Raw genomic sequence first — 16,705 nt, 5'->3', positions numbered from 1 at the left:
TTCCATAGTGTTGTGAGCAGCAGAAGCAATCTTTAAACTCTGGCCAGGAGTTCCTGTGGTTTCAAAAATAAAAGCTTTGTTCTGCTCTTATTTTGAAATCAAATAGATGTTCCTAACTGCTTCAACATGGGCCTAAACATACCCAGTGAGAACACAAAGTTTTGTGTCCAGAGAAGTCAATCATTATAAAGCTGATTTCTGAAAAGGGGACCAGATGACACACCAATATCCAAAGGAATGAGTAGGAGATGACCTGGGCCCCAACAAGCTGAGAGCTTGCACTAGGTCATCTTGAAGGCCCTTCTAGGTTGTTTATCTTGGAGTTTAAATCACAGAGTTCTAAGAGTCATGATCGCCTTTCCCTGCTGGACTTTCTGTGTGACACAGTCAAGACCCTTACCTGGCTCTTTAAATAGGATGGCTTACTGGCTCCAGTGTGGTAGTGAGTTCCAGTGAACAAGTTGTTTACATTTCTTAATTCTGGAAAGTCACCGGGCCACTGCAAGTTAAAAACCGAAAGTGAAATCAGCTGATAGTGACATCAGTCAGCACAAATGTACCAAAGTTCAGAGAGCTGTTTACTTCGGGACAACTGCGAATGGCAACAGGACCTCAGCTCAGGGCTGCATCTGTCTGCCATTTCTCTACGTCTGACCTCGTTTCTGGAACCTGACATTAGAAAGCCAGCAGGAGGGAGAATCCAACCAACCGAACCTGATTTCCTGTTCCATCTTTTCATGAGTGTTCCTGGGGGCGCTGCACCTTCTGGTTGTAAGTACCTCCTCACAAGCACCACAGCTGGCCCAGATGCCCACCACCTCCCAAGACAGTACTTCTTCTCAGATATTTCACATTCTAGAAAGTGCCTCGGGAAAGCATTGGCTGCTAGGTGTCTGTGTCCTTCCTTCCTCTCTCCTTGGTACATCTACCCCTTTATTCTCTGATCTCCTTCCATCTACTCTCTTTAGCATTACCTGTGTATCACTGGCCACAAAAATGATGCCACTAAAGCTGGCAGAACCAGTTGGGCCTACACAGACTAACTGTGAGCAGCCAGGTCTGTACAAGTAACTGTGTGTGGCTTTTGGAACACATTGTTCATCAAAACAGGCAGCCAAAACCCATGCAGGTCACTGATCAGCAGCAGCTAAACTGTTGCTCAAAGGTGATTATGAAAACACCATGAGCCCTTCGAATACACACTGAAGATTAAAATTTCCAGAGAGATCTGTGCTCTTGACTTGGAGAATATAATAGGATCTAAGAGATTTTTAGACCCTACGTTATTAGAGTAGATTGCTTCTCATGCCCCAGTGGAAATTCATGGTAGAATTTTAGTTTTCTCGGGGCAGATGGTGAGACCTTTCATTTTTGTAAGTGGGCTATTTTGTTCATAACTCTTATTATACTGCTTCACCTGTAAATTCAAAGCATTCATTGAGTAAGGGAGAAAAGTACATATTTCCTTCTTACCTCATGACACTAAAGTGCATTTTCAGTATCATCTTCCTATTATATACCCCTTTCAAAATCTTGTTTCTGAGATTTAGTGCGTGTGATTTTCTTCTTTCAATTTTAAACATGTTTTCTTTTATGAACTTTCTTTCCATCTTGGCTCTCACCTTATCTAATTACTGGAAGTTATGATTATTTTATAAATTTTATTTTTTCTGAAAAATAGCTCATAATTCTGGTATTTTATTTTAATGCAAAAAGAAAGGAACAATTGCCAATAATTCAACTACCCAGAAAAACAGCTAATATTAATTAACTAATAATTAATTAGTTAAATAATTCCTTAGTCTGTTTCTCTTGTACATCTTTATATAGAGGCATTCATACTAGTGGGATTTTATATAGGCTTTTCTTAAAAGTTGTGTAGTGTTTCATCATTCTGATATTTCCTAATTTATTTCTAATACTTGCAATTCAAGTTGCTTCCCACTTTTTGCCAAAGTGACACTGTAATAAACATTCCTATCATTGATTGCATTTCTGTTTCCTGCCTTAGAATAAATTCATAAAAATGGAGTGACAAAGAGATTTGACTGTTTGGAGGTTTTTAAATGCATGTTGGCCAATTACCTCCCAGAGAAATTTTCCAAATTTTTACACCTGCCATCATGTGTGAGAAAGCCAGTTTTACCACTCTTGGTATCAGCAAGTATTTCTCTTTTATTTTAATGTTTATTTTTTTAGTGGTAGTTGGACATAATGCCCTTATTTATTTTTATGTGGTGCTGAGGATCGAACCCAGGAACTCGTGTGTGCAAGGCCAGTGTTCTATCACTGAGCCACAACCCCAGCCCCTCAGCAAGTGTTTTTATCTACAGTTTTGATAGGGAAACACATAGGTTATGTTACTTGGCATAACCTTTGATGACATTAGGATAGAGATTGTTTTTTCATGTTAGTTAATCACTTTTCATCCTTTCTTTTGTGAATTATCTCTTAATATTCCCTTGTCCATTTTTATGGAGTTTAATATTTTCCTTAACTATTCACATGAACATTTTAGGCATTAGGCATATTCATCATTTAATATTTGTTCTACATATTTTCCAAGCTCATTGACTTTGTGTGTGTATGTGTGTGTGTGTGTGTTTTAGTGTTGTATGCTTTTGTATATAGAAATCTATATTTTTTTAAGTAGCTAAATCTGTACAATTTTTATAGCTTTGATTTGCTTTTAAGTTCAGAATGTCCTTTCTCATTCATGAATCAGATTTTTATACTTTTTTCTGTTTGTTTTTGAATCTGTGTGCAATTTATTTGGTTTGTGGAATGCAAAGAGGACCTAAAATAGTTTGGGTTTTCTTTTTTTCTCTCTTTTCCAGCTAGCTTGTCAACTGCTCCAGTTACTTAATAAGAAACCCTTTATAGGCTCAAACCAAATGTCTCCTCTACAGAGCGGTCTTCCCTGACTCTCAGATCTAGAATCAGCACTTTTTCCTGCCACTTTCTCCCCCTGACTTCCCCCTGTTTCTTTTCCAAAGCTTTTCAAACATGTAATTATCTTTCTTAATTATGTTTGGTGTCTGTCTTCCCAAGTAGAGTGCAAGCTAATAGGGAGATATCTAGTTGTTCCCTAGCACCTCTGATTCTCCAGGATCCTCACTCCAGAATCACCCAAAATGCATCATGAGTAGTGTCCTAAGACAAAACCATGGCCAGAGGGTGGGGAGATTTCTTCAGAATTGCAGGAGAGAGTGCTGGGGCCAGAGAACCCACGCTAGCCTCTAGTGCTATTTTGGGCCCTGTGAATCTCAGCCTCCCATAAACTGGATGGGGGGAGATCTGCCCCCAAAAAAACAAAGGAGGATGGGTTTCCCAATTTATAGTCATTTGTTCATTTTTAAGGATTTTTTTTCCCTACCTCTAAATATTTTGTAACCTTTATTCCCAGCTGGGTCATCTGCTAGTAAAAGCTAATCAGCAACAAAACAATCAAACAAATAGCAAGTTAATATTAATAGACTCATTTAAACAGTTATTCCAATGGCTTATCGTGTCATGCCTGGCCTCATGCCTCTGAGTTTAAATTGCCATTTCATGGTGTATCCCCATTTCTTCTGGGAAAGCTGTTTTTATTTACATATAAGAATTAAGCAAATCTGAACATTGCAGTGTTCCATGACAAGCTCAGTGGTGCAGACGACCATCCACAGAGAACACTGTGAACCCCAGGAGCTGCCACTGGCCAAACACATCCAAGAGACACCCAGTTGTGAAAAACTAGAGCTTAGACGCTTATTTCTGCCAAAGGAAATATGACACGTTTCCCTTTCTTCTTCCCTTTTTATTTTTATGAGAACCCCACCCAAACCAGGAACATGCTAATCTTGAATGTGTTCCGCCAGCAAGTTTTTAGCCAGGGCTGGTGGCCTCCTGTGACGAACACACACCCTTGCCCTGCACCCTGTCAGGTTTGGTGGTTCTGGCTTTCTTCTGCTTGGATTTTCTTTCCTGGACTTCTCACTCCATTCATGCCATGCACTGACCTGCCATCTCTATGTTACTCCCCCAGCTTCCATTCCCTTTTGCTCCCTGGAATCATTTCTTCATTGCCATCACAGCAGACACGTGGTACTTAGCACGTGCTGGGCACTGATCCATTTATGCTGCTGTGAACTCATTTCAGCCTCACAACAGCCCCATGGGGAATGTGACGGCCAATGCATGACAGAGCAGCATGTGATGGAACTTGCCCAAGGCCACATGACTAGTGAGGAACAGGACAAAGACAACCCAGGTGGTGGTGGTCACCACTGCCTGTTGCTACCCAGGCCTCATTCTGGAGTCATCACCTACACATATCCAAGAGGACAGCTTCCTGGAGTTGAGCTCTGTAAAGTAACTCCAGTGCTCTGTCCCCCTAGGATCTCACCCAGGCTGTGTGGTCCTGGGCTCAACCTCTCTGAGCTTCAGTTTCCTCTCTTAATAAGAATAATTTGAGCAACACTTACTAGGTCAGGTTCCAAGTGTTGTGCATGAATCACCTCATTTAATTTCCATAACGTCTATAAAATAAATTCTGTAATTATACCAATTTTACAGATCAGAAAACTAGGCACAGAGATGGCATGTAACTGAGATCACAACAGCTGGTAAATGGAAGAGCTGGGATTTGAACCCAGAAAACAAAACTTCAAAGCATGTGTTGTGAACCATTATTCCACACTGTCTCCCCTATATCAAGTGAGAACAAGAAGAATAGCAGCTACATTTGGTTGCTCTGAAGATTAAATAGATAATGCTGGTGAAGGGCCAGGCCTTAAATAGGCAGATGCTCAGGAAGAAGCAGGCTCTTATTCTTATAGTGAAGACAACTAGGCAGCCTGATAGGCTCCAATATTCATCAACGGTATGAGCATGGGCTGGTTACTGACCCTCACTAGGCCTACTTACTCCTCAAGAAAATGGAGATGAAAACAGGCAATCTACCTTCCAACCTTGTTGCAAGAAATTAAGAATACCTGCTAAGTGCTTGGTGCAGAGCCCGGCACATAATAAATGCTCAAGAAATGTTGAGGTCTGTTTTAACAAGAAAAAACAAAATTGGATTCCTTCTCAGTTCCTTCCCACTGGCTGAAGAGACTCTCAAAGCAAGCTCTCTCCTCTGCTTCCCTGTGGCTTCTGAAATTGTTCACAAAATGAAAAGCCAAATGGGGACTTTATAACTGACAAGACCCTAAGGACTCCCCTGTTGTTTTTTCTTTTGAGCCTCCTTGCTTTCAAGCAACAAAATACAAATTCCAGGTTGGACTCCGAGGCCTTGGTAGCAACTCCCTGGGTGGTGCCAGGGCAGGGGAAGAGGCTGCTGCTCACACCTCAGCCATCACCATATCTAGTGTCAAATGGTCCCAGAGTACCCAACTCCTGAAGCCACAGGCTTGGATGAAGTACCTGAGGGAGAGAGGACCTTGTAGAAAATTTACATTTAGCAAGGCACAGTGGCATATGCCTGTAATCCCAGTGGCTTGGGAGGCTGAGGCAGGAGGATCATGAGTTCAAAGCCAGCTTGAGAAATTTAGTGAGGCCCTAACACAACTTAGAGAGACTGTGTCTCTAAATTATATATATAAAAGGGTTGGGGATGTGGCTCGGTGGTTAAGCTCAACTGGGCTCAATCCCAGGCACAAAAAAGAAAACTTGCATTTAGAAACTGAGAAAGAAAAAAATAAAAAATAACCCAGAGGCAAAGAATCAAGACAGAGAAGTACATACAGAGGCCCTGGCGCAGCAAAAGAATTGTACTTTACTATGACAATTATGGTGGCAAAATGTTAATAGCCTTTACATAGAAAGGGCTCAGACTGACAAATGAAAACTAAAACTGGAAATAATTTTTTTTCTTTTTTTTTTTTAGTGGTGCTCTGGATCAAATCCAGGGCCACACATACTCAAAATGATTTTTTAAAGCAAAAGAACTAATAGCACTTCACAAAAGAAGAAATATAGATGATCATTTCTTGAAAATATTGAACTTTACTAATTCTGAAAGAAAATAATAACAATGAATCATCATCTGTCGCTATCTAAGACTAAAGATATGCAATTCTAGGGAGCAAGCATTCTTGGGCACAGTAGTTGCAGTTCTCAGGAGGCTGAGGCAGGAGGATGATTTGAGCCCAAGAGTTCAAAGCCAGCCTGGGGCAACACAGTGACACCCTGTCTAGGGGGCGGGGATGTGGACCTGGACGGGACAGGACGGAACTGGGAGAAAAAAGCATTCTCTTACACCACTGATAGAAGGATAAACTGATTCACATACATACTTACTATAACTTTATTTATAATATATAAAATAATGTTACAAAATACGATTTAGAAACACTTTAAGCTCTGAAATGGCTATATGAAGCCCTTAAAGGTATCACATAGGAAACGTTTCTAGTGATATAGGGAAACGTTTATTCTACAATGATGTTCACAAAGTGGAACGTGAACATATGTTTATGTGATCCTAGCGTATAAAACAACATTACAGAGCGCTAAGAGTGAGTATTTCTATGACCTGGAGTCATAGAAATTGATTTTTCGTCTTTTCTCTACACTTTCATTTATTTTATAGTTTTCTGCAATTGGCACGCACTACTTTCTTATAAACAGGAAAAAGCTCATCTAAAAATGGCCACAGTGACTCAGCAGTCTACCCTTTTGCCCTTTGAAGGAAGCACTGGCTGGTCATTAAAAAGCTCATTGTCGTGAGAACATGATTACCAGGATTGTTATAAAACGAAAAGAACAGGGCAGACTTTGGGGCTGGCAGAACAGTGTCACGGGTTTCCAACCACATATCCAGACGCTGTCATGTGAAACGTTTAGGAAAAGCCAGGACTAGACTCCAACCTCTCTGTCCCAGCTTCCTAAAGTCTGTACGTGTTTCCAACAGGAAGCACAATCGGACATCTTGGCACTGTGCTGGGAATGTGCGGAACATGAAGATGGCCCCTCACTCAAGAAGCTCCACTGTGTGGTTACGATGTGGACATAACACAAGTAAGTGAAATAACCCAAAGACACCAAGCACATTTTCATTCATTAATTAAAAAAAAAAAGAAATTCTCTGTATGCTGACATCAGTCCAGGAAAGCTCAGGAATCACTGAAGGTTTTAATCAGGTAGAAAGTCAGAAAGTCAGGTGGGATGTTGGGGGTTGGAGAGTGGCTGAGCATGGGCTAAGAATGGACACAGCCTGAGCAGATGCTGGACCATGCAAAGCTAGAGTGAAGGAAAAAGGAGCTGGGCCTCAGTGGAACACTGAAAGTTCAAGTCCTAAGTGGAGTCAGATGGTGGAGAGCCTCAAGCACTGGACACGGGAGGTGGGCCTGACTGTATATATGAAGAGTTGAGGAGGAGAAGGAAACCATCTCCTCCACAGGCCTGGGCCTGCACTTCTGGGCTCCAGTTTTGTTTTGTTCCACTCTCCATCAAAAACCTCTAAGTGTCAGTTGAAAAAAAAAAAAAAATGAGGAAGTTAAAAACAAAGGCTCCAGGCTCTGTCTTCAAGTCAAAAATGTTTAATAGTAATGATTTTTGGAAGCCAGTTGAATCAGGATTCAAACAGGAGAAATGGGAGGGAGCATTCAAACACAGTATCCTCTCTCCCATGCTGCTTCGTTCCAGGGCAGTGCAGGCAATTTTCTGTAGCATGGTAGTGTAAATCAAGGTCCCCACCCTCGAAATCCATCCCACTTCCCAAAATACCAAATCCCATTAGAAACATAGGCTTTTACTAAAGTTGTCAAATATTCAAAACCATGCAAAATACATTGGGAATTTTCTCAAACCATGGGCTAGACTGGTTAAACTTTTCATCATACCATCAGAGAACAGTTGGATTCAGTCACCTTTTAGAGTATTGATGAACAAGCAGCAATGCTCCAAGAATCTCCAACGACATTCAAAGGGGGCCTTCTGCCCCTTGAGTTTCCAGAGACTTTAAACAATAAGGTGCTGCAGAGGGGCAGCTGCTGAGGCTTGAGCTGAGATGGTCCCTCACACTTTGTTTCCGAGTGTCACTGCCATCTCTGTCTGGAGGGAAGAAAAGCACAAGCAGGAGCAGAGCAGGCTACTCAGTATTGCCAGGGGCCTGGTGGAGGCAGCACAGATTCAGGAGCTCAGTGTCCTAACAAGGGCTTGCTCAGCACCAGGTCTCTGTCAAAGGATCTCTGATGAATCCCTGTTCTCATTTCTGGCCTTCATTTGGGTCCTTTGAATGGAGCTGCCTTCTCTCCAAGCCTGACCCATGCTCTTTGTTCCACTTGGTCCCTTTCTGTTTTTGCAGAACAAATGCGGCATATAGAATCAGACAGCTGTGGGAAAGGAGGGCTGCTCCCCAGGGGGTCCCCTGAGGAGCTGAGCCCCAGGGTCTCTGGGTTCCTCCCCAGGTCACCAATGGCTGCCACACACTTCACAGCTGGATCCCACCTGGCACTGCTGGCCAAGGCTCACAGGGCACCACTTGGTACTCTGGCTCCAGTGCGTGCATCTCACAAAGTTTGCAGCTAGGCGTCCCTCATAACCCCTGATGTAAATGGCTGGTTTATTCACATGGAAAATGCACACAGATGAAGCCCCAGTGTGCAGACTACTGTTTTACAGGCCATTTTGAAAACACTCTTCTGAGTAAAAAAAAGTAGTAAATTTTTAAAAATAATGAGGAGTGTAATGAAATGGGCATTTACATACATCTAGAAGGACCACAATTAGCAAGTTTTCTATAGGTCAGTTTGGCAAGATGCCCTAGGATCGCTATGATAAGCTATCTTGACCCTGTGACGGCTCTTCTAGATATCTAATCCAGGGAAAAGTCAGATTCCAAGCAAGATTCCTATAAGCTTCTTCACTATCACAAAGGTGAAAAATGGAAACGACTTGTCAATTGCTAGTGTAAAGGATAAATCTACGACATGGACTATTCAGTGAAAAGAGTGTCATGTGCAACACAATGGTTACTGTAAAATACATCAGCATATGGGAAATGTTAGTGAAATATTAACAGTGGTTCTATGTATATGGTGGGATAAAAGGGCTTTTTAAAAAATATTTTCTAAATTTCCTAGAACTAGTATATATTACTGTTGTTTTCAGGAAATTTAAAAAAAAAAAAACTATAGATGTTTTAAAAGTAATGAGTGCTGGAATGGGATTTCATCACCAGGTGACATCATGTATGTCCCAATAATGAGTTCCCAAAGCAGGGCAGATGACATTACAGAGAGAGTCTGACAGTGATCCTCAGCCCAGGCTCATATCCTAGGAATCTGCAGAGCTTTGAAGACACACCAGTGCCCACCTCAAACCCAGAAGTCTAGATTCAATTGAGGTGTGGCTTTTATAGCTCTCCAGGTGGGTGTTTCTGTAGCTGTGGTGAGATCCATGGCTCCACGGGTCTTCCATACCTTCCTTCACCTTCAGGACCCTGCTGACAGTGAGCCTTGTCCTCCACCTTGTCGATACCCACCCTCTATAAGGATGTGAGAAATTCCCCCAAGAATGCTTCCTATGGCTTCTGGCATTTAGGCTGAGCAAATCCTTTAACCCAAAAGCACTTCAGTGGGGACTCTTCAGGCCTTCACAGCTGCCTAGGAGAGACTCTTCCTCCTGACCTCAAATCCAAGGGGCAGCTGATGTCTTGTGAGTGGGTCCTGGCTGTAGGTTACCTGGGACTTCCTGTCCTGGTAGGGTGGGTTAGAATAAGTTTGCCAGGGGGAGGTCAGGAGCTTGAGAAGATGCAGGGCATGAGCAGAGAGGGAGAGCTGGACATTCACTGGTGTGACTTTCCCTCAGGTCCCCTGAAAAGGGCAGGAGAGATGGCCATCCCCAGGCCACTGTGGGGCAACCATCTATCCTTCGTGGGCATCATGATCCTGACAGCTGTGGTCATCTCCCTGCTGTTCTACGCTCTCCTCTGGAAGGCTGGCAACCTCGCTGACTTGCCCGACCTGAGAATTGGCTTCTACAACTTCTGCCTGTGGAACGAGGACACTGGCTCTCTCCAGTGTCACCACTTCCCTGAGCTAGAGGCCTGGGGTATGTCTCAGATTGGCCTGGCGCTGGCCAGGCTTGGCGTATACGGTGCCCTGGTCCTCACACTCTTTGTCCCCCTGCCTCTCCTCCTCGCCTGGTGCAATGGTGACAAGGGAGAGTGGCAGCTGGCAGTGGGCTTCTTGGCAATGTCCTCTGTGCTGCTAGCCGGAGGCTTGGGCCTCTTCCTCTCCTATGTGTGGAAGTGGGTCAGCCTTTCTGTCCTGGGGCCTGGCTTCCTGGCACTGGGCCTGGCCCAGGTTTTACTCATCCTGTTACTTATGGCCACGGTTGTGTTCCCTCCAAGGGCCAAGAAGGACAAGTGCCAGCTGTTAGACCTATCTAAAGGCTTAAGTGATTGTGAGGGTTAGTTCTAACTACAGAGAAGGTGCCAGAGAACCCAGGGGTTGGCACATCTTCTCAGCCATTTTGTTTCATAGCTAATGCCGTTCTCAAACCCCAGCAGATAGAACTCTGCAAAGCAGGTGGGTCCCCAGTGTCAAGGAGACCAAGGTAGTAAGGGCGGCCAGGCCAGCTGCGGCTTCTTAGTGTAGGATTGCCTGTACTTCAGGACTTCTGCGGACACCCTAAAAGCACATGGCTCACTGCCACATGATTTCCTGCTTTATTTAACCCATCTGGGCAATTCTTCCTCTAGCTTTAGGAGGTAAAGATTCCTGTTATGGGGTCAGATTTGCAGGCTGATTTAAGAGAGCCAAACTGGAATCAGTGAAGGTTTATGGGAACAAACAGGACCACTATGAAAGGGCACCTAGTAGCAAGCCTTCGCTCAATGAGGAGTGGCGTGCTGCAATAAGCCCCTCACCAGGACTCCACTCCCATGGCCCAGGAACGGCTGAGGGATCCAACAGACAGAACACACATGGCACAAAGAAAACTAGGTTTGGAAGGTCCCTCCACAAAGGACGAAGCAGGAATCAGCTGGCAAGCATTCCTATCATTGTGACCCTGGAGGGAGGGGCAGGATGCTCCTGATCCTTGGGCAGGAGAAGGTGGACTGGACCAAATGGATCCACACACAGGTGCTACATCCCCTCACTTCTCCACCCATAACTGGAAAGGACAGAAGCACAACAACTTGTGCACTGGAGAACTCTGTATTTTTTGTCACCTGTATGTTGGGAAACCTGTATGGCAACAGTTTACTCCTTCTGTGCCTTTCCAAAGCCACACTGAATACAGAGGCAGAAACATGGACTCTGGTGTCATCTTTTATCCTTAGTGTATGGTCTCCCAACCCACTCGCACTTTAAACCTGCCCAGGAATCAAGGTAGAGGCTTCCAGGTGGAAGAGAGGCAGCAGCTCAAGGCGGCCTGTCTGGCTTACCAGTCTCTGGTTGGAAAGTCTCACCCTCCCAGGTGGAGCAGGAACTATGGGCAGCTCGTGTCTTCAAAGCTGGAGGGCGAGGGCCTCTGATGGGGAGGGATCATGCTACAAAAGCCTGGGAATCACAGTTATTCAGTAGCCATACTTTTCCTTGAAAATTATTGTCTCTTGGGTTCTTAAAAGTTGGACCCCATGACCTCATTTTCTCTAGAATAAGACAGACAATTGGGATTCTATCCCCCTGTGCCAGGCGGGATGCAGTGCGAGGAGAAACTAATGGGAATTTGGTTTGGGTCCTCACTGTCACACTGAAAATAGTAGCCCCCAGGAGGCCCAGGGCACCTGGAGCTTCTGATCTAGGATGAATCTGCCAGGCCCAGGGAGGTGCAAAGCTGGGCACACAGGCAGCCACATCTGCACCCTAGGGGTGGGGGTGAGGGGCAACAGCACCAGCAGCAGCCTCTTCCTGCTGCTCTCCGCAGAGAGTCCAGCGAGCTGTTTATCCTCAGCTGAAAAATATCTCCCTGACATATTTCAACACATCTTCCTCCTCCGCTTCCTTGGGGCTTCTGCTTGTAGAGCTGGAAGTCCCCTGCCCCTGGGAAGGGCGGAGGCCCCAGGCAGCCTTGTCTTTCCCACCGTCCTCTTCCTCGCTGCTGCTCCCAGGAGAACTTGTGTGAGGAGACACAGAGCAGATGGGGGAGAGCTCCAGCTTATCAGCATCCACCAGAGGTGACTGCTCCTGGGGCTTTTCCTGTTTACGGCACTGTGGAGCAGAAGAAATGGCAGGCTCAACGTCCATCAGTGAGGCAGGACATATCCAGAAGCAACTGCAAAGCCAGTGTGCGACCAGGCCAGGCCCCGCTCCCACCCCACTCCTCCCCAAACTCCTCAGGTTCTTAAGTAACCAGAACCCACTTGGGAGACAAGCCAGCAGGGGTGTGGGGAACAGCTGAGCAGAAAGAAGAAACCAATAGGAAAATGTGGCGGGAATGAAGGGTGAGAGCATGGAAGGGGCCCAGGCTATGTCACAGAACCAGTGAAACCCCCGAGTCCCAGCTTCTTCAGGGTAACAGTATCTGAATTAGTAGATAGGACACTGTGTAAAAAGGCACATGATAAACACAAGGTGATGTCCAACTGCAAGGTGGTCCAATGATTACTTCAGGAAGACAGTGACTTCCCCATGTTCTGCTAAGGAGAGGTGCCCACGTCCAGAAGGATCTTGGCCAACTGAAACCCTTTCTGAGAACACAGGCCAACATTTTGTGTCCTGCCACATACCAGCACAGAGTCACAGTGCAAGCTGTTCCTCACACACACCCAGCCCAGGTGTCTCACCCCACATCGGGGAAGCTGGGGCAACCTGGCTGAGGGACAAGGGAAGGAACAGACGGAAGAAGCCAGCTGACAGGAGCAGAATCCTGACAGTGACCAAGGGCTGTGGCTAGTTTCTGTCCATGGAGTCTGCGGTCACAAGAGTAAGAAGGGACACAGCTGACTGTACCTCAATCAGGATCCCCAGAGCCACATCCACCATTTCTGCTTCATTCATGCAGTACACAGTCTTCATGGCAGGAGTTCTGCAACACAGACACGAGTCACGAATGGGGAAGAGGGTCTCCAGGCTCACAGGGGCAAGGAAAGGACAGCAAGAGGGCTGCATCCCAGGCCTCCCCACCAGGGATGAGCACAACAGTGCCTCCGAGCTGAGGAACTTCCTTGAGGCAGGAATATGACTTCCTCCTCCCAGTAGCCCAGTGCTGACCTCAGGCCCTCCCACCCTCCACCAACTCCTGATAAGGAGCTGGGACTGGGGAGAAGGCTGGCTCCTGAGAGTCACACCTTGAAACACACACAGTGGATGTGAGCAGATGTGGGCCTTCGGGCCAAGACTTGACTGAAACAGACCCGAATGCATGAACACATTCAATCAAACACCCGGCTACAATCTCAAAGGGAGGCTGGCCAGAAACGGAAGAGCTAGGAAATAGAGTGCTGAGGGCCTGGGCCTAAGAGTGGCAGGGATGCCCCATCCTGCTTGATGCTGGCACCCTGAAGACCCCCCCCTTCCCCACATTACCGTCATTCAACTAACCCACGTATGGTTCCTGACTTCTTGCTATACATCTGCCTGTCCCCAGAGCTCTCTTCACAGGAAGAACAGGCACCGTTCAGGAAGCCCGGCGACTGGTCCACTGGACTTGTCCATGTGATGTTATAATTTTTGGTGTAAATGTAGAGAATAGTATTCTGACAACTGGCATTTTGGAGAGCTTGCTAGTATTCAAAAGCCACCTGTGTGTGTGCTGATGGTCCAGGCTCCAGCAGTGGAAACCTCAACGGCACAGGGCCAGAGGTGGGCACCTGACTGCAAGCTCACCTTCCTTTCTAAGAGTTCCAAAGTGTGGGAAGAAAAACCCACCCATCTCACTCTCAGCCAATTACAGCAGGCCCAAGGCCACTGAGAGGCCCTCCTCCCTCCTGAGCTTCCCCCAGGAGCATCCTGACCAGAGGTTGGCTTACCCTGCTGCTACTGCTGGCCCTGTCACCACTCTCCTCTGCTTGGGAGTCTTCACTGGCACCACCCTACTTTCAGACACCTGGGCTGTCATCCAGCAGGGAAGCACCCTGGTTTTGTTCTTAGATTTTAAGGTTTCCATCACTGTAATTTCCCCCAATAAGGAGTCAGGATCTGAGTGACTTGCTTGACTCAGGACAGGACAGCAAATCTTACTCCTGTCACATCAGGAATTAGAGGCCTCATTTTTCCAAAAGGGCACCAATCTTTAATGCCTACAAAGAAGAACAAAGTCTGGTAAGTTCTAAGCTAAAACACTTCCAGTCAGCCTGGGGCAGGCCAGAGGTGAGCCAGAGGGTCACCAGAGCCCAGGAGATGGGGCATTCTCAGCATGTCCAGCAGGTGTGGCAATCAAGATGATGGGTTGGGGAGACAAGCCCAGTGACTTGCCCCAGTGCCCCACAAGCAGACACCCCCCACCCCAATCACCTCCCTTGTAGCCTCTGCATTAATGGAACCAGCACTCCCAGAGGAAGGAAGGAGAGGAGGCAAAGCCAGGTGATTTCTCCTCCTCCACACTGCAGGTGCTACTGTCCTCAGAGCATCCAGCCAATCCAACTCCCAAAACATCTCCAATGATCTCTCTCAAATTTGCCCCAGGTCCCAGCTTCTCACTTCCTTTACAGTGAGAGGGCCTTAACAACCCCGAGGCAATTCTGATTCACAAAAAGGTTTCATTGGTCACCCTCCCTGCCTTAATCTGAAGCTTCTTCTGATTGGCCAAATTTTAACCTGCTAGAGGGGTCAGGAAGTTTTAACTGCTTGGCTCCCCGGATTTGCAGAAATCAAATCTCCCTGGCCCCCACCAAGCCTCTGATATAACTTGGCTTCCCTTTCCCTACCCCGAGTTGATTCCACCTGGGCCTTTCCATCCTTAAACATCATCAGTCCCCACCTAGAAAAATCTGTGACTCACAGACCAGGACATAACTTTCCACTTAGGAATCAACCTAAGTGTTCCTAAGAACATCTTAGGGGGCCGAAGTTTGCCTAGAAAGGGGTAGTCAGCGAAGAATAAAACCCCTCTCTGAATCATAACTTGAAAATTTATTGCTCATCCAAAATGGCCGTTTACAACTTAAGAAAAAACCAGCAGGCCAGCATCTTAATCTACAGCCCAGGGGACAGACCTTGGCCAATGTACTTTAATTTCTGTTTAAATTATTGGACGTTGATAGTCATTCCTACCGTCTACTGAGCACCCAGTGCTGCTTAGTAGAAATTTATTAGATCGGGAGATGCATATCATTCATTCCACTTTACAAACAAGGTACTGAAACCTAGTTCTCTTGCACAGGTCTCAAAAAGTTCAGCCATCCAGGATCTCAGCCTGGACCTGTAGACTGCCAATCCTGTGCCCGCCCTGCTTCAGGTTGGCAACGTCCCCTGAAAGCACGTTTGGTGCAGCTCAGTGCTCACTGGTGTTAGACCTGGTAGACTTCAGAAAATCTCAGCCAAAGCCCCTCACTCCTTGGGTGAAAACGAGACCCCGCAGGAACAGGATCTGACAGCATTTCTCATCCGTAACCTGCAGCTCGCTCTTGGGGACCTTCCCCTGACTTTGCCCCCACTGTACAGTGCCGACCCACAGGAAAGAACACGCAGGAACTCCTTGCACCTCGCGGACCGCGGCTGCCCAGTCATGAGAGCTGGCGCGCGGCCCCTTCCGTTCCGTAGACGGCGCTTGCACTGGAGGAGCGCGCCGCATCCCCTGCCCTTGCTGTGCTGCCAGGTCTTGGGCCTCCTTCTAGGGGTCGGGAGCGAGTCCCGGAGGCGGATTCCGGACGGTTGTGCCAGCCCAGCTCTGCCCGCCCCTTCCGGCTACCCGCTCTTCTGGCGCGCGCGCGGAGGCCGGCGGCGCCCCCTGCAGCCAGCGCAGCGCCAGTCTTCTTGCCTGCTGCAGCAGGAGAGGCTCTGTCCGGCTTTTGGAAAGTCAAAGTGTGGATTCCCAGGCCCCAGGGTCCGAAATTAGACGGAGGGAAGAGGGTTCTGTATTCAACAGCCCCGCCCGGGATCTCACGGGAACCAAGTTTAGTGCTCCCCACTGGCGACGCATCCCGGAGAAGTTGCAAGATGGTGCAGGGAGAGAAATCAAAAGCTCTATTCACGTCGAGAAATCAAATAACGTAGGAGTTACTAATATTTAATATTCAGATTGGCAGCCCAGGGCTTCCCTATGCAGAGACACGGGCAGCTCCACTTACCTGCCCAAGTGTGCTAGTTGCTTTCAGCTATGCTGAACGCTATAATTAACAAATGAAGGTAGCCTTGGTTCAAATCACACTTGTGACTTCAGATAGCCTAAAAGAGGACTGAGGTCAGAGACCGACTGAAAAGACCAAGGCAAGCAGTCACAGGGGAGGTCTTCCTCTGCATTTGGGGGTAAAATACGGTCTGCCCCCAAATGAGAAAAGACAGTTGTTGAACTGTGATTTCCAACTGGTCCGCTAATAACAGCACAGTTACTATTTAGAAAGGGGACAAAGTTTTGAGCCCCCTTTTTCTGGACCAGGAAGTGCTCTTTTCCCCTAGGGTGCCTTCAGTTTCTCCAGAGAACCTCCCAGGCTCTTCTGGAATGCTAATCAATGCTAGGGAAGTGGGCTGGGTGGAAATTTTAAATAAATCTAGGCCTAAAAAATAAACCAGTGGTCTCAAATCCCCTACCAGTCAGCCACTGTAGGGATCGACTTAGCTATGGTTGAACCAGGCCAGCCTCCAGGCTCTGCAGGACTGGCCACTGGGAT

At 46.7% G+C, this 16,705-nt stretch overlaps 2 protein-coding genes across 2 annotated transcripts; one reads left to right on the top strand and one right to left on the bottom strand.

The window, feature by feature from the left end:
- Positions 1–571: 571 nt before the first annotated feature.
- Positions 572–11,250, top strand: Tmem140 (transmembrane protein 140). Its single transcript, XM_015493811.2, has 3 exons — positions 572–771; positions 6,896–7,002; positions 9,796–11,250. Exons 2-3 carry the CDS (start codon positions 6,942–6,944, stop codon positions 10,401–10,403), a joined length of 669 nt encoding a protein of 222 aa, XP_015349297.1. The 5' UTR covers positions 572–771; positions 6,896–6,941; the 3' UTR covers positions 10,404–11,250.
- On the bottom strand, positions 10,639–15,789 carry Cyren (cell cycle regulator of NHEJ). Its single transcript, XM_015493813.2, has 4 exons — positions 15,580–15,789; positions 13,907–14,176; positions 12,888–12,963; positions 10,639–12,146 (listed from the first exon to the last, which is right to left on the bottom strand). The coding sequence occupies exons 2-4, from the start codon at positions 14,041–14,043 to the stop codon at positions 11,886–11,888; spliced, it is 474 nt and encodes a 157-aa protein (XP_015349299.1). The 5' UTR covers positions 14,044–14,176; positions 15,580–15,789; the 3' UTR covers positions 10,639–11,885.
- Positions 15,790–16,705: the final 916 nt, after the last annotated feature.

The sequence above is a fragment of the Marmota marmota genome, unplaced genomic scaffold (assembly GCF_001458135.2).
Source record: "Marmota marmota marmota unplaced genomic scaffold, marMar, whole genome shotgun sequence".
In the NCBI taxonomy this organism is placed as follows: Eukaryota; Metazoa; Chordata; class Mammalia; order Rodentia; family Sciuridae; genus Marmota; species Marmota marmota.
Note: the sequence above shows the minus strand (reverse complement) of the source record. Positions and strands in the feature narration are given on the sequence as shown.

Excerpts from the sequence above, each read along its gene's own strand:
- Tmem140 (XM_015493811.2), top strand. The coding sequence starts at position 6,942 with ATGAAGATGGCCCCTCACTCAAGAAGCTCCACTGTGTGGTTACGATGT. Across the intron at positions 7,003-9,795 it reads ACGATGTGGACATAACACAA|GTCCCCTGAAAAGGGCAGGA; the intron begins GTAAGTGAAATA and ends ACTTTCCCTCAG.
- Cyren (XM_015493813.2), bottom strand. The coding sequence starts at position 14,043 with ATGGAAACCTTAAAATCTAAGAACAAAACCAGGGTGCTTCCCTGCTGG. Across the intron at positions 12,964-13,906 it reads GGGCCAGCAGTAGCAGCAGG|AACTCCTGCCATGAAGACTG; the intron begins GTAAGCCAACCT and ends TCTGTGTTGCAG. Across the intron at positions 12,147-12,887 it reads CTCTGGGGATCCTGATTGAG|TGCCGTAAACAGGAAAAGCC; the intron begins GTACAGTCAGCT and ends TCTGCTCCACAG.